This window comes from Mustela erminea, chromosome 5 (assembly GCF_009829155.1).
Source record: "Mustela erminea isolate mMusErm1 chromosome 5, mMusErm1.Pri, whole genome shotgun sequence".
Taxonomy (NCBI): domain Eukaryota; kingdom Metazoa; phylum Chordata; class Mammalia; order Carnivora; family Mustelidae; genus Mustela; species Mustela erminea.
This window is the reverse complement of record NC_045618.1, coordinates 55,970,409-55,995,713: the sequence shown is the minus strand read 5'-3', so window position 1 is coordinate 55,995,713 and position 25,305 is coordinate 55,970,409. Positions and strand designations below refer to the sequence as shown.

General features: G+C 37.0%; 1 protein-coding gene across 1 annotated transcript; it reads left to right on the top strand.

The window, feature by feature from the left end:
- Positions 1–25: 25 nt before the first annotated feature.
- Positions 26–24,377, top strand: ARHGAP11A (Rho GTPase activating protein 11A). Its single transcript, XM_032343211.1, has 12 exons — positions 26–920; positions 4,543–4,613; positions 6,605–6,701; positions 7,626–7,879; positions 8,483–8,646; positions 9,051–9,197; positions 14,762–14,836; positions 15,604–15,771; positions 18,172–18,301; positions 19,447–19,555; positions 21,378–21,516; positions 21,922–24,377. The coding sequence occupies exons 1-12, from the start codon at positions 792–794 to the stop codon at positions 23,511–23,513; spliced, it is 3,075 nt and encodes a 1,024-aa protein (XP_032199102.1). The 5' UTR covers positions 26–791; the 3' UTR covers positions 23,514–24,377.
- The last annotated feature ends 928 nt before the right edge of the window (positions 24,378–25,305 follow it).

The following is a 25,305-nucleotide window of genomic DNA, read 5'->3' as shown; positions in this document are numbered from 1 at the left end:
CCAATCAGAGCGCGGAGCGCTGTTTGGCGCTGCCATTTGAGCCTGGGCTGGAAGTGAGGGTGGGACGGTCGTGGCTCCAGAGCTGCTGAGAAGGCGGAGGCGGAGGCATGAGGAGAGCTGCGTGGCTTCAGTGAGCACACCGGGATGTACAGGCCGGGGGCCGCAGGCCGGCTGCTGAGGGAGGGCAGGAGCAGCCTGTGAAACGGGGTGACGGCGGCGACCAGCCCGGGCGGGGACCGGGACTGGAAAGGGCGCCTGAGCAGCCGGCTGGTCCGGCGGCTGGGCTAGGGCTGGGGGCCCCGGGACTTGAGAGACCAACGCCCGGCTGAGCCTGCCGGGGCAGAAGGGCCAAGGAGAAGGGTCTTTACCGTTGGGAAAGGACGAGGGCGAAGTGAGGTTTGGAGGAAACGGGATCTTAGGAAGTGGCCGGAAGTGGTGAGAAGCTGGTAACAGGCGTCGGACAAGGAACCGAAAGAATCAGGAAGAAAGAAGGGAAGTGTGTGTAAGGAGCTGAAGGAATCAAGTGACGAGAAAGAAGGTCGGTGTAAGTGAGGGAAAGGTGAGGTGCGGTTAGATCAGAGGGAAGTAGGAGAAGGTTTTGTGGAAGTGGATAGAGGACCAAGGGAAAAGCCGTGGAAGTGGCTGGGGCCCGGGGCCGGAACAGTGCCAGACTTGGTCAGAAGGCAGCGGAGCACAGTGCAAACCTGAGAGTGTTTGGAAATTGGAAGACCTGGTGGCGAACGAGGGTCAGGACTCAGACCCTGCCTCGGAGAGTGAGCGACGCGTCCGGGATGTGGGATCGGAGGCTGGTAAGGTTGGCCTTGTTGCAGCAGCTTCGGGCGGTCTATGGCATTAAGGTCAAGAGCGGCCGTGGGCAGTGCGATCGCAGGAGACATGAAACAGCAGCCACGGAAATAGTGGTAAGTTCTGGGGGAAGAGGTTTGGGTTTAAAAAAAAGAAAGGGGGGGGCACCCTGTACCATCACTATTATGGTTCATGCTGAAATGTTTATATGTGGATCCCAAAAGAGAATGTGGCTAAGCGTGACTAATTCAGTCCAGTTGGTCGACTACTGAAATATAAAGAATGACATTGTTGATTCTTTACAGGGATTTTTGATCACTGACAAAGTTGCAGGGTTTTTCAACCTCACCACGTTGAACTAGAAAATTATCTATTTGAGATGAGACTTAGGGGCTGTCCTATGCGTTGTAGAATGTCTAGCAGCATCTCTGGCTTCTACCTGCTAGATGCCAGTAGCATCTCCCAGTTTTGACAATTAAAAATATCTCCAGATACTGCCAATTTATTTTGAACAAGTGCCACGTGGGAAGAGAGGAACATTACCCACCACCACCACTGTTTTAGAATATAATTTGTAAAGGGACAAGGAGGATCAATAAATTTTCTAAATGAGTCAATAGATAAGGTGTGAAAGAGTATTAGAAATAGGCTTCAGATAATATCTCCGTGTTCACTAATTTGAAAAAAACAAGCTTGCTGCTTGGTAATTTTGGGTTATAAAGCTGTTTTTTAAAGTGAGTAAGTTGCGATGGCACAATGGGATAATTAAAAAGCTATTTGATCTGAGGGTGGTTGAAATAAGGGGATTTTGAATGAAATTTTATGATCTACTGTATCACCAAGAACTTCATTGTGAAAAATAAGTTGAATATAAAGCATGTTATTTTAAATGTATTTGCCTAATTATATGGTATTTTTTAAGTATTTAGAGATGAAAACTAATAAAATTTGCATAGCTCTTAATTTACAATTTCTGAGAAAATAAGTACTTGGATAAGAAAGCTACTAACACATTTAATTTGTATACCTCTTAATTGCTTATACATTCTGGAGAAAAGTTTGTTGTTTGCAGCTTACTGGCAACATACATGTTTATATTTATAAACTAAGTGTGATTTCTTCTGACTGAAAAACCGTTTTTTCAAGATTTCAAATATAGTGGATTTGTAAGTATACGAAAAAATTTGAATCTGGATTTTTTCACCGGGGTACCTGGGTGGCTCAGTTGGTTAAACGTCTGTCTTTTTGGCTCAGGTCATGATTCCAGAGTCTTGGGATCCAGTCCCGGGTCCCACTTGCTGCTCAGTGGGGAGCCTGCTTCTCCTTCTCCCCAAACCCTGCTTAGGCTCTTTCACTCTCTCTCTCTCAAGTAAATAAATAAAATTTTTAAAAAAATTCATACATACTTCTAGAGTCAGATACACCTGAGTTTGAATACTGCTTTACTCCTACTGTAGATGTAAGAGGTTGGGCTGTTTAATTTTCCTACACTTCAGTTTCCTACTCCGTAAAGTGGAAATAATAGTATAATAGTATCTCTCCTTGGGTTATTTAGGGGATTTAAAAATGGTAAGATCTGTAGATAGGACTAGAACAGTACCTGTCACATGCCACTTATTCCACTAATGATAGTTGTTATGGTAATCAGTGGTTGACATCCTAATTGGTAGGCTGGAAATCACAATAGAAACATTCTAATAAAGAAATACAGAAGATCTTTATAAGAATGGGAACAGGATAAGTTATATTTGAAAACTAGATTTCTTTGGCTCTTTCGTGTTTGTTAGCTAATAATAGTTTTGAGCTATTAAAGAAAAGTGCTAGAAATCTTTTGAAGGTAAAATTGTAAGTGATGTTGCAGTATATAAAATTTTAGAAACGTGCTATTCGTTTTATTTTATGAAATTGTTATCGTGAGGCCAATATTGAGAATAATACACTTGACAAAAAAAAAAACCCGAGTTCTAGGTAAGTAAGACCTCTGTAGACTTATAATCAGCTTCAGCATCTGATTTTTGCATTTTGTTTGGGTGCACAATATCAAGAAAATTCTGATTTACCCAAAAAAAGGGTTTTCCACATTAGTGTCTTTGTTAATAGCTCACCTAGAAATGGTAATTGTTACAGCAACAAATATTCTTTGAATAGTTACACTATGTGAGAGACTAATATAAATGCTATACATCTTTTAATTTATTTAATTTTCTCTACAACTCTTTGACTTAGGACCTACGTTAAGGTACTGAGGCATAAAGAATTAATTTGATCAAGGTCATTCAGCTAATAAGTGGAAGAGCCAGGATTTAAATCCTGGAAGCCTTGCCACTAGGAACACACTCTTTTAAGCACCCTACTGTCTTCTATATTTATCACTTAAAGGGAGCCAGATACTTGAAAAAGACTAGTAAGATTTTGTTACTCTGTTGAATAATTAACAGTGCTGAATGATTTCTTAATGTCAGTGCTTTAAGTGCATTCATGGAGAGCAGATACATCTAAGCTAAATTAATGTTTATGAGATTGGGTAGACCCACTTATTTAATTTTGTATAAGCAGATATATATAGGCTTGTATTTAAGTACAGTGCAAACTACTACCTTCTTAATCAATGATACATTTTTAGGAAGTTCAGATGCATGCATAAAGATAGTGGCAGGTTCTTTATTAAGAAGTGTGTAACATACACATTTGCTCTTGGGATCTTAATGTATTAAATTTGAGTATGAGTAATACATTTGAATATGACTTTTAAAAATTATTTTTCAAAGTAGTTGAAGAAATTGGAATTAAATGTTTGTGGAATCCCTGCCTTGGTCAGAACAGTTTGACTGGCAGTTTTCCATAGAGTGTGGAAAAGAAATCTGGTCTAAAACCCATTTCAAATGTAACTGTAAGAAATATTCAATGAGTGGACGCCTGGGTGGCTCAGTTGGTTCGACGACTGCCTTCGGCTCAGGTCATGATCCCGGAGTCCTGGGATCGAGTCCCGCATCGGGCTCCCAGCTCCACGGGAAGTCTGCTTCTCTCTCTGACCTTCTCCTCGCTCATGTTCTCTCTCACTGTCTCTCTCTCAAAAATAAAATCTTAAAAAAAAAAAAAAAAAGAAATATTCAATGAGTGACAAGAACTACCATTACCAATCAACTTAGCCTTTTGTTCATGTTAATATTTATAAGGTGACAGAGGAAAGTATAAAGTCAGTGTTCATAAGGTTACTGAAAGAAACTTAGTATTTTTAGAAAATGTTAGTGTTTTGGCCAGTTCTGTTTAAGGATTTCCTGACTGAGGACCAACTGGATTGATTTTCCATTATGGGAATGGAAACTGATGGAATGCGTTACGTTGCTTTAGTGCAATGACTTTATTTGTTTATTTTAATTTTAATTTCAGAACAACTACTATGCAGTTGTTACATTAGTTTCAAGTGTACAGTATAGTGATTCAGCAATTCTATACATTACTTTGTGCTTATCATAAGTTTGGTCTTAATCCCCTTCATCTATCTCACCCATCCCCCCCACCCACAATGACTTTATCTTGACCATTTTTGTGCTCCCAGTACCTAAGGGAATGTTTAGCATATAGTTGTTACTCTTTATCAAAGTTACTTGTAATATTTTTATTTTCTTAATTATTTCTATTTTTTTAATTTCCTGATGTTTTAAATTTGCTTAATATTTAAGAAAACTTACCTTATGCTTAATATTTGTGTTAGAATAACTGAATTTTCCATTTTAGGGTAAAATATTTGGAGTACCTTTTAATGCATTGCCCCATTCTGTTGTACCAGAATATGGACACATTCCAAGGTAAGCTAAGTCTGGGATGAGGAAAAATATTTCAAACCGGTATTTAGCCGTTTAAAAATAAATAGTTGAGAGGCACCTGGGTGGCTCAGTCTAAGTGTCTGACTTCTGCTTAAGTCATGATCTCAGGGTCCTGGGATGGAACCCCACTTTGGGCTCCCTGCTCAGTGGATAGTCTGCTTGTCTCTCTCCCTCTGCCCCTTTCCCTGCTTGTTCATGCTTGGGCAATCTCTCAAATAAATAAAATCTTTTTAAAAGATAAATAAAAAAATAAATAACTGATTGACTTAAACTTTTGTTTTGACCTAGCAGTTCTCTAAGAGTCTGTTCCTCCCCCCTCCCCCACCACTACCCTCTTTTTCTTTTGTGGGTAAAAGAACATTTAAGCTAAGATTAAATAAAGTATTTCTGAATATAAATTACGTAACACTTGAGCTTTCCTGTGTCACTATTTAAAATTAACCTTTTAGACTAAGTGCACCAGAAATTAGTAGAGAAGTTAACATTTTAAATAGTTTGAGGAAGCATGCAAAGCAACTATCTGACCTGTTACTAATTCATTTCCCCTCTGTCCAAAGTAGGGTTCATTCTGGCTACTTTAGTTCAGTAACCTAAGTTTTTAACTGATGCATTGTCCAAAAGCATTTATTGAATACCTTGCAACCTTAGAACAGTTTTCTCTCATTCAGCATATAGGTGTTGATTGACAATCTCTATCAGGTAAGCACTTACTATTTTGCTTTTCAAATGTCCTATAAAAGGTTTGTTTATTTAATGATTTTCTACCTTTAGAATTGCAAAGTCATATCCCCAATCAAGATGACTAAATCTTTGTTGTAATTTCTTTGCCTGATTTAAACAAACAGACAAAAGTTAAATTCTGTCAGTTACCCCCTGTGACATTCAGCCATTGTGTAGCAGCACAATGCTATCAGTTGCTTGCTGCTGACATCCATTCTAATTTGTGGTATCAGTTGTTAACTACTAAAGCCAACATTGATGATTAAAAGTTGTTCAGTACCAAAAAAAAAAAAAAAAAAAGTTGTTCAGTACAAAGAAATAGAGCCCACACCTCTAAGTATGAGAAGGATTGTAAGGATGAGGCTGTATCGGACTTTTCTGAGAGGCAGTGTTAGAGTGAGAAAAGTACATTGCCTTATTTTGGGGCAAATGTAACAGATGATAGATATTTAAAGCTATGGAGGCGCCTGGGTATCTCAGTTGTTTAAGCACCTGCCTTCGGTTCAGGTCATGATCCCAGGGTCCTGGGACTGAGCCCCACATTGGGCTCCAGCCTCAGTGGGGAGCCTGCTGCTCCTTCCTTTCCCTCTGCCTGCCACTCCTGCTGCTTATGCGCGTGCGCTCTCTCTCTCTCTGTGTCAAATAAATAAAATCTTAAAAAAAAAGAAGGTCTTAGGGCCTGGGGTCATACTAGCATGAGGAGGTCTGACAGAAAAAGAGAAGCCAGAAACGGAGTTTGAGAAGGGATAGTTGGGGGACAGCAGGAAAACCAGAAATGTCATGAAAAAGAGCTTTGTTCAAGAAAAGCAGGGGGTGGTTAAGTGTGTCAGATGCTGGCAGGACCTTAATATCTACTTAAATATCTACATGATATTTAAAATGAGATCTGTTTTGCTGAACTAATAGGGGTGCGAGTCTGATTGGAGACTGTTGAGGAGAGACTGGGATATGAAGTAAAGGCAGTAAAAAAGACACATCTTGTGCTCTAGAAACAGAGAAATGAACTAGGATCAAGAAGGATGTTGGATTAAAGCGAGCTTACTGAAATTGTCTCAGAAAAAAGATGAATTGGACAGAAGAATTTAGGAAGCAAGAAAAACAACTGGAATTAACCTTTTATCACAAAGTCTGAAGAAATATGTGACATCGAAACTTCCAAAGGGGGGGATAGTGCTTGGTCCATGTACTTTGATAGAAGAATAAGATTTAGTAAGATGTGTATCCAGCCACCTGAAAAGATTTCTCTCTTTCAGTTTTCTTGTTGATGCTTGCTCATCTTTAGAAGAGCATATTCATACAGAGGGGCTTTTTAGGAAATCAGGATCTGTTATTCGTCTAAGAGCCCTAAAGGTAAGCATATTCTTGAACTATAATTTTTCATTTGTACTACTTTTTTATTTGGTTTTTAGAATTGAAATATTAAAACTATTGCATAAATTATTAACAGAAATTTAATTTGCGAAGAGCCTTTTTCATGGCAAAAGAAACTTTTTTTTAAAAAGGAATTAACACAGGATTAAGTGCCCAAGTGGCTCCTTTTTTTCAAGATTGATTTATTTGACAGAGAGAGCAAACAAGGAAGTACAAACGGAGTTGCAGAGGGAGAGGGAGAAGAAGGCTCCTCACCGAGCAGGGAGCCCGATGTGGGGCTTGATCCCAGGACCCAGAATCATGACCTGAGCCAAAGGCAGAAGCTTAACTGACTGAGAGACCGAAGCACCCCAAGTGTCTGACTCTTGATTTTAGCTCAGGTCATGTGTTGTGAGATCCAGCTTTGTGTCCAGTCCCATGCTGGCTCTGGAGCCTGCGTAAGATTCTCTCTCTTCCTCTCCCTTTCCCTGTACCTCCAACCATGCACAAGCATGTGCTCGCTTACTTGGTCATGCTCTCTCTCAAAAAAAACGATTCATTATTTATACAATGCTTTTTTTTTTTTTTTTCAGTTTTATTGAGATATAATTGACAAATACCATTTAAGGTATACAACTTGATGTTTTAATATATGTATATATTATGAAATAATGGCTACAATCTATATAATGCTTTAAAAGTTTAGAGTACTTTCAAATTTGTGGTCCTTTGTTCCTATAAAGTACTATAGGAAATGAAAAAATGTTTTTTTATTTAGTTTTTAGCCTTCTAAAATGGCATGATGTATATTAAAACAAGAGTTAAGCAAAATTTATTAAAGTTCTCTAAAGTACACAAAGGGATATCTTATTCGCAGTAAACTCTTAAGCCCTCAAATGCTCAAGATTATTATATTTATTTCAGAATAAACTGGATCATGGTGAAAGTTGCCTGTCTTCTGCACCTCCTTGTGATGTTGCAGGACTTCTTAAGCAGTTTTTTAGAGAATTGCCAGAACCCATCCTTCCAGCTGATTTGCATGAAGCATTTTTCAAAGCTCAACAGTTAGGAACAGAGGAGAAGAGTAAAGCTACAATGTTGCTCTCCTGTCTTATAGCTGACCACACAATTGATGTATTAAGATATTTCTTTAACTTTCTCAGGAATGTTTCCCTTAGGTAAGTAAGTAAAAGTCTTAGGAAATGACAGTTTGTTAATTAGATAGATTTGCCGGTATAGTTAATAACTTAAAATTAAATTTAGAATGGAAATTTTTCTTAAAAATAATTTCCTCACTATAAGAAATATACTCTATATGCCAAATGATTTGTATTTTCTTAACTGTCTTAAGGTCATCGTTATGAATGGCTTGTTGTTGTTGATAGGATTCTTTGTCCACTGAATGACTGTGTTTCTGATTTATTTGTATCTTGCTTCTCAAATTTGTCCCCTCCCTCTGCTTGCTGTCAGTGAGCCTGCTTGTTCTAGACATACTTGCAGGCTTTTAATACAATTTTTCTGTATGTGGGTTTGCAAATCAAATATCCATGTTCAATTTGTGTGGAAAAACAATGTGGATTATTTAGTTAACATGGTTTTTATGATGTATATTTAAGCACACAGAAGCAATTTCTGGTTCTGTAGATGGGTAGATAAAGGATAACTATTTTGACTTGTGTTTGACTGATAAAGTAAGAAGTCTTCAAAGTGTGCTCAAAATGGTATTTTACCTCTGTATGTTTCTCTTTGGCTCATTCTGAGAAAACCTTGTTCCACTTAAGGTCCAGTGAGAATAAGATGGATAGCAGCAATCTTGCAGTAATATTTGCACCAAATCTGCTTCATACAAGTGAAGGACATGACAAGATGTCTGCTAACACAGAAAAAAAGCTACGATTACAGGCTGCGGTGGTGAAGACTCTCATTGATTATGCATCAGATATTGGTAAGAGGTAGTTACATTATAAAGTAACAGGATTAGTTTAAATGAAGGAGATCCCATATTCCTCCAAGTTGAACTGTGAAGACAGCTATTAGAAATACATATACTGGGACGCCTGGGTGGCTCAGTTGGTTGAACGGCTGCCTTCGGCTCAGGTCATGGTCTCGGAGTCCCGGGATCGAGTCCCGCATCGGGCTCCCAGCTCCATGGGGAGTCTGCTTCTCCCTCTGACCTTCTCCTCGCTCATGCTCTCTCACTGTCTCTCTCTCAAATAAATAAATAAAATATTAAAAAAAAAAAAAGAAAAAAAGAAATACATATACTATTTGAACATTTTAGTATATACTCTTTGAACACTTTGAAGGAGAGTAGAGGAAAAATTTTTAACTCTGAACATTTTTGTTTAGGGCATGTTCCAGATTTTATCCAGGAAAAGATACCAGCTATGTTGGGTCTTGACGGTCTCTGTGCTACTCCGTCATTAGAAGGCTTTGAAGAAGGTGAATGTGAAACTCCTGGTGATTGTAAAAGAAAGCGAAGACAAAGTGTAGGAGGTAAGTGGCAGTGGCAGTCTCACTTTGTGGAAGTATAGCAATTTGCTTTTCTCTAAGTGTGTTTAAATGTAATGAAGCACACACTATGGTGTGTGCCTTCTTAGTTTAGAGCATAGTGGAAAAACATGACATGTGCATGTGAAAAGCAAAATGACAATACAATCTAATATTAATGCTAAATCTCTAGCATAGATGTGAAACGTGTTCAAAAGAGAAAAGTTCCCTGGGTTGTAGTGATCAGGGACTCCAAAGAAGAAACCAAACTGAACCTTCTTGAAAAATCGGTAGAGGGGCGCCTGGGTGGCTCAGTGGGTTAGGCCGCTGCCTTCGGCTCGGGTCATGATCTCAGGGTCCTGGGATCGAGCCTCACATCGGGCTCTCTGCTCGGCGGGGAGCCTGCTTCCCCCTCTTTCTCTGCCTACCTCTCTGCCTACTTGTGGTCTTTCTCTCTGTCAAACAAATAGATAAAAATCTTAAAAAAAAAAAAAAATCGGTAGAGTCCAGGGGAATTGGGTAGAGCATCAGAATACTTGTATCCTATAGTAGGTAGGAAGGATGCTCTAAAGAAAGATTTGTGTAGGGTAGAAATAATCTGTTAGGGTTAGGGTTAGAGGTTTATCCTAAGGATTAGGAGGATATCATGGTGAGCTCAATGTCAAACGTTAGAACATGAAGCTGGATATTGGGTATCGATGTTGAAGGTTTATGAGTAGAGGAATTATAGGATTATAATTTTTTCTAAAATTATTTGGTTTAAAGAATTGAGATTTGGGAGTAGAGAGAACAGTTAGGCATGAGATAATGATTTGAAATAGCGATGTGAATCATTTAGAAGTATGAACTAACTAATGAAGGAAACATTACCATGGGAGAAAAAAAGACCTAAAGCTCCGTCATGATGGAATCAGTTGTAAGATTTCTTAACTTCCTTGATTAGACTGAAGCCTCCCAAAGCTAAAATCAAGCTGTTGTCTGAGCCGTGTTCCCTGCGAAGCTTCTGGTGGTGGCTGTTGATTGTTGTCATTCTTTGGTTTGCAGCTGCATCCGATCTCTACCTCTGTTGTCACATGGGTTCCTCACTGGGTGTCAGTCTGTCCAAGTTTTCATCTTATAGTGAAACCAGTTACATTGAACTAGGGCCTATCCTAATGACCTCTTCTTAACTTGAGTACATCTACAAAGACCCTAATTTCAAATAAGGTCACATTCACAAGTACTTGGAGTTAGGACTTAAACGTGTATTTTCGGAACAAATACTTTCATCCCATAAACTTCCTACCCCAAATGCAGGTATTCTTAGACACAGATCCTCTTTATTGCCTTCTCTTCCTTTGTGATTTTATTCACTCCTAGAGTTTCATTTATAACATGGGAATAGGTGAATATTGTCTCGCAAATGTCAGTTTCACTTTAGTAACAGCTTACTGGGAAGATATCTTCACTTCTTTTTTCTTTTTTTTTGTGCTTTAAGCTCAGCATTTTGAAAAGATCATCTTCACCCGCTTTAAACTGGTTCTTCTTGAATTCCTTCTTTTTGTTGACAGCACCATCATTTTCTAGTCACTCAGGCTTTAAACCGTGGGTGCCTAACTCTTAATGTACCATTTATATTCATGGTTTTCAGGTTCTGTAAGATGCTGTCTGTGGTATTTCATCTTTATTGATGAAATAATACTGATCATCTTTACTGTAAGAATCTCCTTATTGATCTTCATGCCTCTTCATTGAATCTGTCCTGCTTATTGTTGTCAAGACTGATGTTCTTAATATATAATTCCAGCCATGTCTTCACAATATTCATCAGAAACTTCACTGATAAAACTGATATTTATAGCCTGATATTAGAGGTCTTTTATAGGATTGCTTTAGCATGCCTTTCTACTGTTTCTTCTCTCTGATTTGTGCAGTGTTTACTGTACTTGAGTCCAACTGCATTTTTTATCTTTTTTTAGACACCTTGGTTTTTTTTTTTTTTTTTTACTTATCCTATTTATTGATAGAATGTTTTTACTTCCATCTACCCTTGCTGTCCAAATTATATCTAGTTGTCAAAATTCAGTTTAAGAGTTTTGTCAGGCATGCTTCACCCCTGCTATTTTTTTAGTGGAAAATAATCTCTTTTCTGCACTGGCATTCCATAATATTCTAGACTTTGACAGTTTTTATATGGTTTTATATTTACTCCTCATTCATGACTCTCTTACCTATTATATTTAATGCTCTTTGGAGGTAAAGGCCATGTTTTATACATTGTATCCAGCCGAATATTTTTTACTTAATGGGCATAAAATACAGAATGAATACATTAAGTCAAGTCATTAATATTTGGCTTAAACCCGGAGGTACTTTATCAAACAGGTTAAGATAGTATTTGTCAAGCACCATTAAAATGCATTGATTTCATTAGCAATTTGAAATTGTTCAGGAGTTCTAGACCATTAGTATTTACTTTTTGTGTGTTATAGCTAGCTTTTTTCCCCCTTTTCTTAATTTAAGTTCAATTAGCTAAGATGTAGTACATCATAAGTTTCAGATGTGTAGCATACAGTAATTTATCAGTTGTATATAACACGCAGTGCTCAACGCATCACATGCCCTCCTTAATGCCCATAGCCTTTTTTTCATTTCACTCTGCAATGCTACAAGCATCCATGTGATCTGATTGTATTTGCTTTGAAGAATCTTTTGATTTCTTTTAAATTATAGATAAATATGTAACAAAATTTATCATTTTAACCAGTGTTAAGTGAACAGTTCAGTACTGTTAAGTATATTAACTTTGTTGTGCAACCAAACTCCAAGAACTTTTACTTTTATTTTTGATATTCTGAAACTTACTTAGTTTAGCATAGTTTTATGCTGGGTAGGGCAATTCTCAATAATACTTTTGCCCAAGAATCTATATAGTATTTCATGGGCAAACTCTTATAAGTAAGAAGGATTTGGTTTATCATATGTTCCTGGTTTTACCTGTGCTTACTAGTGTGCGTGCTCCTCCATATTGTTATTGTGCTAAATAAGTGTCTTTCATGGTCAGTGGTACATTGTTGAGCTGATTTGATTAATGTGCTCTTAATGGTCTGATACTTCCTGAAATACGTATGTCAGGAGACATATTTTTCCATTTCTCTAGAAAGATGGTCTGTACTTGCAGTGTGGCCCATGGTGCAGTCAGGATGGTTTCAAATTATGGAGGGAATAGTTTTTCCATGCTTCTGATTTTGCTGTGCTATTCTAATTGTATGGTGTCTTTTGCTGTGGCTGCTCAGTTGTTTCTTCTCTCTTCCGCTCTGGCTTACGTTTTTCTTCTTTTCCTCTCCCCATATTAACTTTGTTTGTCTGCTCAGGTGCCATGAAGATTGGCTTTATTAGCCGTTACCTGCCAGTTAGACCATAGCCTATTTTTGGCTCTTCAAAGGTATTCAGTCTCCTCTGGTTTGTACCTGTTTCACTTGAAGGTGTAAGATTTTCAGTAATACACAAGTGGACTATAGTTGAACTTTATTTTGAGTGATATATGGTGATTAATCAGGTAAACAGACATATTTAAAGAACTTTTATATTTTATTGTGGCTGAAAATTCGGGATATATTTTTGCCTGAGACTACTGTTGAAGTCACAGTTTCCATATCACTAAATCCAGTAGGTACTTTTTTATTTCCATATCATTCAGAATCTCTTTGGCCACTTAACTATTTCCTTCCTGATTTATTTATTTACTTTGTTTTTTTATAACACTATGCTTTTGTTTCCCTACATCTTTAGCCACCTGTTCTTTTTTTTTTTAATTTTTTAAATTTGTTTATGAGACAGAGAGAGAGAAAGAGAGCACAAGCAGGGGGTCGGGCAGAGGGAGAAACAGACTCACTTCTAAGCAGGGAGCCTGATGCAGGGGTTGAACCCAGGACCCTGGGATCATGAGTTGAGCCAAAGGCAGATACTTATCTGACTGAGCCACTCAGGCATCCCTCCACTTGTTCTGTCTAATTTTTTGGATTTTCTTTTTCTACCACCTCTTAAATGTTCCATTCTTCTATACTTGACTTTCTTTTTACACTTTGCCCTCTTTCTAAATGATCTCATTCACTTTCTTTCTCTCTCTTTTTTTTCTTAAAGATTTCATTTATTTGACAGAGGGAGAGATAGTGAGAGAGGAAACGCAAGCAGGGGAAGTGGGAGAGGGAGAAGCAGGCTTCTCACTGAGCAGGGAGCCTGATGTGAAGTTTGATCCTGGGACCCTGGGATCATAACCTGAGCCAAAGGCAGACACTTAAAGACTGAGCCACCCAGTTTTTTAAAAACGACCATTGCTGGGCTGATGACTGCCAAATCTACTTCTGTATTCCTGATCTTTCCACAACTTGATTTCATATCCATTTCAGTCAGTGTTCCATAGACATAGCTAATTTTTCCTTGCATAATTTCCTTTTCTTTGGGTGACATCATTGTCTACTCAGTCATGAAAATCAGCATTCTAGATATTCTTATCTATTCTTTTCTCATTCCCACATCTCACTGATCACTAAGTCTTGTCATTTTGAGCTCTGAAATACCTTTATTCCCATCTCCATTTGTACTCTTCCTGCTTAGTTCAGATCTTCATCTTTTGCTTGGCTAATTACCACTCTTTAGATCTCAAATATCACTTCCTCACTAGCACTTTCTCTAATTCCCCATTGTAAAACTTATTAAATTTATACTTCAGACTACAGATCTCATTTGTCATTATATTTTTATTTCCTTGGTATTTATATATTTTTTTCTGTTAGAAAAAGTTTTATGAAAGTGAAGACCATGTCTGATTTGACATGTGCTTGACACATAGTAGGTACAAAATAAATATTTGTTGAATGACTAAATAGCATACTTAGAACAACCTTCATATGGTTTGCTAATCCTCTGTCATACTGCTGCCGGTTATTTTTTCAAAAATGCAGATTTGACCATTTTGTCCCCCTTTGCCTTTGGAGAAGTTCAAGTTCTTCAAAATGACAACAGGCCTTTTTCTGTCTAATGCACAAGACTTATCTTACCATACCACGGCTCTCTGTTTGCTCTAGCAGTATCAAACTACTGGTTTCTAATATACATAAATCCTGTTTTTTCACCTACATGCTTTTGCATATGCTATTCCCCTTGCCCAATGCTACCTTCCTGCTGAATGAACACCTATTGATTCTTCAGAACACTGTCCAGGTTTTGCTTCCCCTTCCAAGCTTTCTCTCTTGTTGCCATTTCTTCTCTTCCTCAATAAGTAATGATTTTCTTTACCATTCTCTTTCTGTGCATTATACACATTTTGTTTTACACACATTCTATATTGTATGTCTTTTTTTTTTTCTGAGAGAAAGAGGCGTATAAGTAGGGAATGTAATCAAAATATATCTTAGTTTTTTCCAATTTTTAAATAATTTCTTCCACATAACCTTAAGTGACTTTAAAATGTATAAGCTGACATAAACTTAGATGCTGGAAAGTCACAAATATCATATGAATTATTGGTGAAAGATAAGTAAATGTGAAATTATAATTGATTATATGGTTATATGTGCTTTGCATTTCAGATTTTGTTAGTGGAGCATTAAATAAACTTAAATCTAACAGAACACCCTCTGTTACACCTCAACAGGAAAAAATTGGTAGGTATTATTAGGTATTATGTATTTTTAATTTTAAGTGAAAATTTCTGTGTATTATACAAAAAGTAACCATTACCTAACTTACTTTGGTTACATCAAATCCAAATCTTATTTTCAATGGAGATACTGTAGTGTAATTGTGTTGTGACGTTGCTAATTACATTGTATATAATGAACCCAAAATTTTAGGTGAGAATTTTTTAGTCTGTTGTTAGGTCTTTAGTCTTTCAAATCATGCTTTTCTGTTGAACGTAAGTTGGATGCTGTTGAATATGTGAAAATAATTCAAATCTCATTTTTGTTTTAGAACCAGAAGTTTATTAGTGTATATTCCTATTTTTATCTTGGTTTGCTTGTGGCTGAAAGTAGTCAGCCCAATAACAGAATAATAGACAATATGATCATTTGTTTTGTTTTTCAGATTGAAGAAATTATGTGGTTAATACTCAGTTATGATGAAAAGCAAAACTATTATGTAGATCAGTTTGAGCTCCTTGATTATGATTTTATTCCATATGTTAATGTTCTTTAATGTGGATTATATTCATCTTTCAGTCTATTTGGTTTAAGTTACTATTAATCTTGCCTCTTTGTGCCTTTCCTATTATCATTTTAAATAATTGGATGGTATTAATTTGATATATTTGGTAATGTAAACATATTCCCTCATTCCTTGGTCAGCTCTAAGTAATAGCTTTATAAGAAAAAATTATATAAAGCTTTATTTTCCCCATAGAGTTAATAAAATAAAACAATTTATTTTTCAGCCCAGGTATCCATCTCACCCACGATTCTTACACCAAATGCTAAACGTAAACTGCCAGTGGATTCCTCTCATGGTTTCTCAAGTAAGAAGAGGAAGTCGATCAAGCACAATTTTAACTTTGAGTTGTTGCCAACTAACCTCTTCAGTAGCAGTTCTACACCAGTATCAGGTAGCAAATAGAATTTATATTACTGAGTTGTAAACATTAACATGAATGCGTATTTTGAGAAAAGTGCTATTTCATATTAATGTCACCCCTTTTAGGAGCTATGGCTTTATTCTATTTATCAAATCTCTTAATTTTTATAAAGTCCCCTAACTTTTAAAATAGATGCTAGGTCTGTATAATAAATGTGTGTATGTGTATGTTGATTGACCATGCCTATTGAAAGTTATGATATGAATAACTTAGAATGAGAGTTTGGGCTTCTGTATATAGCAGTGGTGCTCAGGTTTTAGGTGATGGGATATCCTGAATTCTATTTTAGTTACTTCCTGATCTATAGCTATGATTGTATTGCTGTCTCCTGTTGAGGTTGTCAAAAAGTTTGATTTTCCAGTCCATGGAGTTGTGGGGTACCGCCATTGGAGGAACCATTGTGTAGTTGGCGGCGGGGGGGGGCATATTTTTTAGTTTTATACTCAAGTAGATTTTATAAAAGCTCTAATAATTTGGTATACGCTGTTCCTTATGACAGTTTCCAGATCCTTTGCCAGCTCAGCCATTTTCTTCCAAATGACCTATAAGTTCCTAACGTGGCCAACCAGAGCCTCCAGAGAAAAATGTAATTTTGCCAATTTGACTATCGGATTTTTGTTAGTATGGTCTTAGATTGAGTTGGCTCCTTTAGAATACAAGTTGGCTTATGGTCAATCTTACAAGTTAATGTTATGATCAACCCAAAATGAAATGAAATCCTAACTAAGCCCAGAGTCCTCTATCTTCTATTTGTCTCATATGTCATCAACAAGTAAGTGATCTCTAATTCTTAGGTTTTTATTGATTTCAGACAATGTTGAGAGTTTTCCTTTAAATTTGCTGGCTAAGTTAGGAGATCTTTCCAGAGCCTCCCTTTGGTTTCTGTTATCCAGGAAGTTTGGATTTTCCTTGTTTGTTTTATTAGAAAGTTGAACAGAATAGCAACTTGTTTTTTATGGTACTTCACATGTTCTCTGTGTATAGTTTGTTAAAATGTAATGATAAGAACTCTGAAGTTTTGTCTGTATTTCTTTCAGTATTCAGAGGTTGGAGAATTAAATTCTATTAATTTATTTATTTATTTTGAGAATTAAATTCTTTTAAACTTAGTGTTTCCTCTCTCTCTTATTTTAGAGAGAGAAAGAGTAGTAGCAGAGGGAGAAGGAGAGAAAGAATCTCAAGCAGATTCAGTGCAGAGCCTGAAACTAGGCTTGACCTCAGTGACCCTGAGTTCATGACCTGAGCTGAAATCAAGAGTGAGGCTTAACCAGTTGAGCCATCCAGGTGCCCCAACTTAGTGTTTTCTTAATTATTAAAGTATTTTCCACTTTGGAGGACTGTTTCCAGATGGCCAATATGAATTATAATTCTATCTGTCTTTGCATTGTAATATGTGCTCCAAGAAATGAACCTCTTGCTTCCTTCTCTCCAAGCTCCCAAAAAGTAGTTTAAACATTCTTGTGTTACTGGAACATTAGTATAAGCCTGCTTAATCAATGATATTTTTTAAATTAAAAATTAATTAAATTTAATTATTAAATAATAATCCTATTATTTTAACTCACCATTTTTCTTTCTTTCTTCTTCTTTTTTTTTTTTTAAAGATTGTATTTATTTGAGAGAGGAAGTATGAGCAGGAGGGAGAGAGGGAGCGTGGAGCTGAGCGAGGAGCCTGTCGCATGGCTCCATCTTAGGACCCTGAGATCATATCCTGGGCCGAAGTTAGATGCTTAACTAACTGACTGAGCCACCCGGGCACCCTGAAAGATTCAGTTTCAAAATTTGTCTAATCTAATTACAATAATTATACTTTAATAACTTAGGGAGCAATAACATATAAGTTTTTATTACCAAGCACTATGTTTATATTACTGAGAAAAATAACAATAATGTAGTTTATATTTACTAATACTTTTTTTTTTAAAGATTTTATTTATTTATTTGACAGACAGAGATCACAAGCAGGCAGAGAGGCAGGCAGAGAGAGAGGAAGGGAAGCAGGCTCCCTACTGAGCAGAGAGCCCGATGCGGGACTCGATCCCAGGACCCTGAGATCATGACCTGAGACAAAACCAGAGGCTTTAATCCACTGAGCCACCCAGGAGCCCCTACAGTCCATTGTTAAATGAGGTTAAAGCAAAACTTTAATATAAAGGTCATGTTTAGACTAAAGTGTAAGAAACTGATTTTTTCTTTTTTTTTTTTTAGTTGAATTGGGTTTATTTGGCTTCTGGAGTTTCTACCCGGAAATATGTGATTTTGTTGTTGCATAGGGTTGGAAATTAAGCCTTGAAATCTAATTGCTATTAATATTTTATACTTTAAAAAGGAAGTATGGGTGGTACATTTCATGTGGTTCTATTTTTATAGTTCCCTTTGATACAAGCCCAGAAGGATCATCTCAGAGTTCACTCTCTCCCATTGCCATCAGTGGAAACCACTTGATCAGTTCAGGTGTACTAAGGCGAAGTAAGAGGATTGCAAGCAAAAAGGTTTGCAGGTAATAATTCCAGGACATTTCGTTTCATTGGATAAACATTTGGAGTATATAGTTAATAAAATATTTTGTTTTTCTGCTGAGAATCATTTGAGTCACAATTTTTAAAAATTCCCTCTGCCTTTATTGTCTTATCAGTCAGACTGCTGTTTATATGTTCTCCAGAGAATGATTTCTAATTTGAGGCCACTTTACTTGCTTAAAAAATTCTATTGTATGTTGATAATGTGTGATTTTTAAATTTCCTTTTATTTAAAGGCTAGTCTATTCTTTTTTTTTTAAAGGACTTATGTATTTTAAGGGGAGGGGCAGAGTGAGAGGGAGAAAGAGAATCTTTAAGCAGACACCCCGCTGAGTGTGGAGCCATCAAGGTGCTCAGTCCCAGGACCCTGAGATCATGACCTAAGCCAAAATCAAAAGTCAGACTCTCAACTGACTGAGCCAATCCAGGCACCCTAATGCTAGTCTTTTCTAATGATTCTGGGTTTTTTTTTTTTTTTTTTTTTTTAAAGATTTTATTTATTTATTTGACACACAGAGATCACAAGTAGGCAGGGAGGCAGGCAGAGAGAGAGAGAGAGAAGCAGGCTCCCTGCTGAGCAGAGAGCCCAATGCGGGGCTTGATCCCAGGACCCTGAGGTCACACCTGAGCCGAAGACAGAGGCTTTAACCCACTGAGCCACCCAGGAGCCCCATGATTCTGGTTTATAAGTGATGAAGTAACTCTTGTGATAAACAGGAGAGGCCATTTATTATACAAATATAGTATGTTCATATATGGTGTCTTAAAACTTAACTGATGTTAGAAAACTCTTACTTTGTTTAATTACTAGCAATATAATTTGCTCTGGACTTTCAAATTGCATTTTGTAAGAATGCTTCCAGTTTTTATGCAAACAGTTTTTTTTTTTTTTAATGCTGACATTTTTATTTATTTTATTTTTTTAAAGATTTTATTTATTTATTTGACAGAGATTACAAGTAGGCAGAGAGAGAGGAGAAAGCAGGCTCCCTGCTGAGCAGAGAGCCTGATGCAGGGCTTGATCCCAGGACCCTGGGATCATGACCTGAGCGGAAGGCAGAGGCTTTAATCCACTGAGCCACCCAGGTGCCCCAATGCTGACATTTTTAATCCCATGCTTTTTTAGAGTGGAATCAGGAAAAGCAGGCTGCTTCTCTCCTAAGATCAGTCGTAAAGAAAAGGTCCGAAGATCTCTTCGTTTGAAATTTAGTCTGGGGAAAAGTAGCAAAGACATGGTAAGTGTCTTTCAGCATTTCATTGATGTTCATATTAGCATAAAGCTGTAGACTGGATGGTAAAAGACACTCAACCCTGCCTCTCTAGCTGTTGTCCCGTTCTCTACTCCCCTTTATACCACACTCTTACACATGAATTAATATCTCCTGTTCCCTCCTTTCCTTTTCTGTTCTGCTTAAATTCCAGTGAGGCTTTGAACCCCAACACTCAATACAGCTGCTCTCAAGATCACCCAGAATTTCAATGGTGCTCAAACCAGTTGACAAATAACGGTCCTTGTTAGACTTGACTTGTCAACAGCATTTGACCTGGCTAGTCACTTGCTCCTCTTTGTTATACTTTCCTTCCCTACTTCAGGGCACTTTACTCATGATTTTCTTCCTTCACTGGTTACTTTTCTGATTTCTTTACAAAGTGATGCCCAAAGCTTTGTCCTTAGATTTCCCTTTTCTGTTTCTACTCACTCAAGGTGCTCATTTGCTTTAAGCATCATATCGTTACTTAAGACTTCGAGTTTCTATCTCTAGCCCAAAATGCTTTCCTGAACAACTTGACTGTTTCTTAACAACTGTCTACTTCACTTCTCTACTTGATGGCCATCCAGTAGATAGCTCAGGTGTAACCTGTCCCAAATAGAGCTCGCAAGGTGTATTTCTTCACTGCTGCTAATTCTCCACCCTTCCCCCTCTCTGCCAACCACATCCCCACCTGCAGTCTTCACTATCTCTGCTATGGCAACTCATTCTTCTAGTCATTTAGGCCAAAAACCATATAGGCGTTCTTGACTCCTCACTTTCTCACACCATCCTGTGTAAACCATTAGGGAATCTTATGTCTCCTCTGCTTTTAGAGAATATCCAGACTGACCAATTCTCACTGGTACTACATTTCTAATGTTCTATAAATTCTGGCCTCTCCAACGTGGATTACTGCAATAAGTTCCTACTAGTAGATCTGCCTGCGTCTACCTTGCTACAATACTACAGCCAAAATGATCCTTTTAAATTCCTTTTAGATCCGTGTCACTGTTCTGCTCAGAATCTTCCAGTAACTCCTCATTTCACTCTGAAAAAAAGATAAAATTCTTATGTTTCCATGTACCTCTCCACAGGACGGGAACCAGCCTGCCTCTTTCTGAGCCCTCTTCTCACCCACTCCCTCTTGCTCACTCAGCTTCTTGCCTACTTGCTGTTTGTCAAATGTGCCAGACCTGTTTTCAGTCTTGGACAGTACCCTGGCCTTTATTCTCTCTGGGGTAATGTTCTTTCCTCTTTTATCTTCATGACTTTCTCACATTTTTCTTTACTCACAAATCATCTTCTGATCACTCTATTTAAAATGACACCCCACCATACCCGTCTTACTCGGCTCTACTTTTCTGGATAACATTTCTCACCTTGTATATTGTAAAATATATAGGGTAATTTACCGCTTTTCTTGTCCTGCTCAAAATCTCCCCATCTAAAATGTAAATTCTGAGGGTAAGATTTTGGTCTGTTTGTTTTGTTTTGTTCACTCACTGCTGTGAGCAGGTCCTAGCGCAGAGTCATCACAAAAGAAGTTATTTTATAGTTAATATGCGAGGCTGTTTTTATTTTAGGTCATAAAATATCAAGTAATAGCCAAGTCAAATGCTTACAGTTTTTGTCAACATGTATGCAAGTATATTTGTGTTTGGTATGAAATTGTTTAATTTTATTTACCTTTTTTAATCAGCTGTAGAGGATTTTGATAACTATAAAAATTTACTTTGTCTTAGTATTTGAATTAACTAGATTTATTTCTTAACCAAAACATTTTCAATTTTTCTTTTCTGTACAGAATGGGTGTTCTGGGGTCGATCGACGTGAAAATGTTGGTCGACGACTTGCAAATCAACAAAGTTTAAAAAATAGGATTGAGTCTGTAAAAACAGGTCTGCTTTTTAGCCCAGATATTGATGAAAGATTAACAAAGAAAGGTAGAGTTACATAATATTTTTAATTTTACTCAAAAAGCTTACTCTCATTGCTTTTCTGAAAAAGTTTTTCTGGCTTTCTTGAGATATAATTAGATATAATGACATATAAGCTTCAGTTATTTTATCATAAAATATCTTAATTTACTGTTCTAGAAATTTAAAATTCATGTTTGAATAGTGAAAATAATTGAATTGGCATTGTATTTTTGTCTGAACAATTGGAAGATGCTTATAAATATAAGTACAAAACTAACTGACCTTTTTATTTAAAAAATTATTTCTTTTAACAAATCCTTAATTTATTGAAATTTAATGCCCAATACCTTTATCTGCTGTGTATTTGAATAGTATTTCAAATATGTTTCAAATATAAATGATTAAAAAGGCTGAACTACTTTATTTTAGGTTCAAAAAAGATCAGTAAGTCTGAGGAAAACTTATTAACTCCAGAGCGTCTAGATGGAACAAGTTACCGGATGTCTTGGACGGGACCAAGTAATTCCAGTTTTCAAGAAATAACTGCAAATGAAGGTTCTCCAATCAAGGGAAATGTTGAGGTGGAAAGCTCTTCTTTGGAGCCTGATACTACGGTTGAAAAGTCCCCTCTTAGTTCATTTGGACTCACTCCTTCTAGTGTACATGATAAGCATAATAATGACACAACTGGAAGCTCTCTTAGTGGGGATGAAAATAACTTGACCACAGAGACTTTGGTGAAAATTCAGAAAGCATTTTCTGAATCCGGAAGTAATCTTCATGCATTGATAAATCACAGGCAGTCATCAGTAACTAATGTGGGGAAAGTGAAGCTAAATGAAACATCTTCTATAGAATATAGCCCAGAGAAAAATCTATTTGAAACTAATGATTTGACTGTGATAGAATCAAATGAACATGAGACTAAAACAGATGAAAATAGTTTTTCAGAACAAGACATCTCACTACATCAAACTCAGAAATTGGATAGAGAAGCAACTATAACATTTTACTCAAGTCATACGAAGATTGAATATGAGAAAAGCATCCATTCGAATATACTTAGAGATCATTCACTCAAGCCAGAATTGCCTAGTGATGAACACATAAAGAATCAGCAGCCCACAAGGGACAAGCTGAATGCTCCGTTAAAGGAGAATGAGAATGAGAATATGACTGGAGAGAACTTGCTGAAACGTGCAGCTTCTAGGGAGGATCCAGCTGACACCTCTTCCTCAGAGCAGATTACATGTAATAGAACAAACTTGCCAAAACCGAGGCCTGTGAGAATCGTCCGGCAGCCGTCACTGGTGGAAACCTGCCACACAGCCGGCTCTGCGAGCTTACAAGTGGCAGAGCACGGAAGGGTGTCAGACCACATACAGTGGTTTAATAAGCTTTCTCTCAATGAAACAAACAGAACCAAAGTTCGCTCACCTCTTAAGTTTCAGCGTACACCTGTCCGTCAGTCTGTCAGAAGGATTAACTCCTTGTTGGAGTACAGCAGACAACCTGCAAGGCAGAAATTGGCAAGTCTTGGTGATGCGGCTTCTCCTCTGGTTAAATCCATAAGCTGTGACAGTGCTCTTTCCTCTGGTCTAGAAAGTACATCAAAGGATTCCTTGATTTCATGTACCAAGTCAGGTCCTAAGGAATTGAAGTTTACAGCATGTGAACAGCCAAATAGTGATGCAATTTCAAAATCAGGCATGGAGTTAACTTACAAGTCTTTCTCAAGGATGAAGAGGCACCCAGACTCCAAGAATGCTTCTCTTGGGTCTACCAGAGTTTGTAAACAGGAAGTAGTATCCGATGGCCAAATTAAGATTCCTTTGGATGACCTGACAAATCATGACATATTAAAATCTGTTGTAAATAATAATACAGGCTCTTCTCCTGGGATAAATAACAGGGTCCTTAGGAAACCATCAGAAAAAGAAAGGGTCTGGTATAAAGGTTCTCCAAAAAATCCTATTGGCAAAGGTCAGCTACTACCAACGAGTAAACCTGTAGACTTGTAATTGACAGATGTTAATACTTGTTACTGTAAATAAAATTAGAGGGTGGTGATAGGACTGGCAGGATAATCTGCATGTTAGTTTGTTAGCTCAGGAAGATTAAGTGATTTTAGTTTCACTTAACAAGCAACTTGAATTCTTATGCTTGTATAAATGACTTGTTTTTCTTAATTACGGCAGTATTTAAACTTGTGATCTCTTAAAGCAGAGGTTATACTTTACTTTTTGAAAGAAATTGTTGGCTGGGTTTGTGAGAAATCAATTTTTGAAAATTGTATGAATTTTGTACTACGTGTGATAGAAAAAGTGGAACGAGTTGTCTATTTCCTGTTATTCCTCCTAAGTCAGAGAAGGTTTCTACAAGAAATTTCTAACATAAAGGGAAAAGATAAGCCTTACAAATCTTATTTCTTAAATTACATTGATATTTATGGTTTTTGCCAAAATCCCTAAAAATTAACTTCCTTCAATAGCCTCTTAATCTAGTACTCCTATATGGGGCAGAATAATTAGGTTTATATTGTCTGTAGTTGTGTACAGTGTGTTCACTTGGACTAAGAATAATGGCTAAAGCAGAATAATGACCCAAGTATGCTCTTATAGAATGATGCTGCAGAAATAATTGATGACTTTTGAGCCATACTGTGTTTTTAAAGTTAATTTGCACAAATACATTTGCTGTTTTGTCTGATAGAGAATTTTAAAATTATTTAAGGAGGAATAATTAAGCTTGGAAATTTTTAATCAAGGTGATTTCTTACATGCACACACTTGATTTTATAATTTAAAATAGTTGATGTACCTCTGTATATTTAACTTGGATTCTTAACTTTTGATTCTTATAAAAGCCTATGATGGTTTTGTCTGGTGTGTAAATGTTATTTATTTAGCATAGACATTAAAGGTAACCTGGAAAATAACTTGTCTGAATCTGATGAAATTCAAAGGGCCTTTTAGAATTTGACCCAAATTGTCAAGCAAATCTATCTAAATTTATATTTTAAGTTATTAGAAGTTACAAATGTTTAAGAAAAGAATCATGTCAACAATAGTGGATATTCTTGAGGTTTTAGAGGAAGGAATGCTATAGGCAGAATGATCCACTAAAGATAGTTTTTTTGATCAGTTATTAGAATGCCACATTCCTTTTTTTTTTTAAGATTTTATTTCTCTGACAGCTCACAAGTAGGCAGAGAGGCAGGCAGGGAGAGAGGGGGAAGCAGGCTCCCTGCTGAGCAGAGAGCCTGATGTTGAGCTCAATCCCAGCCCCTGAGATCATGACCTGAGCCAAAGGCAGAGGCTTATAACCCACTGAGCCACCCAGGTGCCCCAGAATGGCACGGTCTGATAGTGGAGGAGAATACAACAGCATATCTACTCAGAGCAGTCATATTTACAGAGAAATTTAAAGTAATTAGATGTGTCTGCTTCACCAGGTTCTACTTATAATAATATATCTATTTCATTTCAAAGCTATTTCCTATTTCTGTATGACCTAGGAATCCACCTTTTCTCACTATTAGTAAGAATTCGACTTAAAGACTGAAAACCTGTAGATACAAATACCATGATTTATAACATCAAAACAGGTGTGTAATATAAACCAGATATGCACTTTGGGTGTTTATGATATTTCTGATAGTAAGTGGTGATAGAAAACACTCATAAACTCTTGAAATATATGTTGCCTGAATCAAAGCAATTATTTAAACTTCACCTCCCCTCTGGATAAACTTTAAAAAATGTACTGCTGTCATTTTATATCCTTGGGAATGGGTGAAGTGTTGAATTGGAA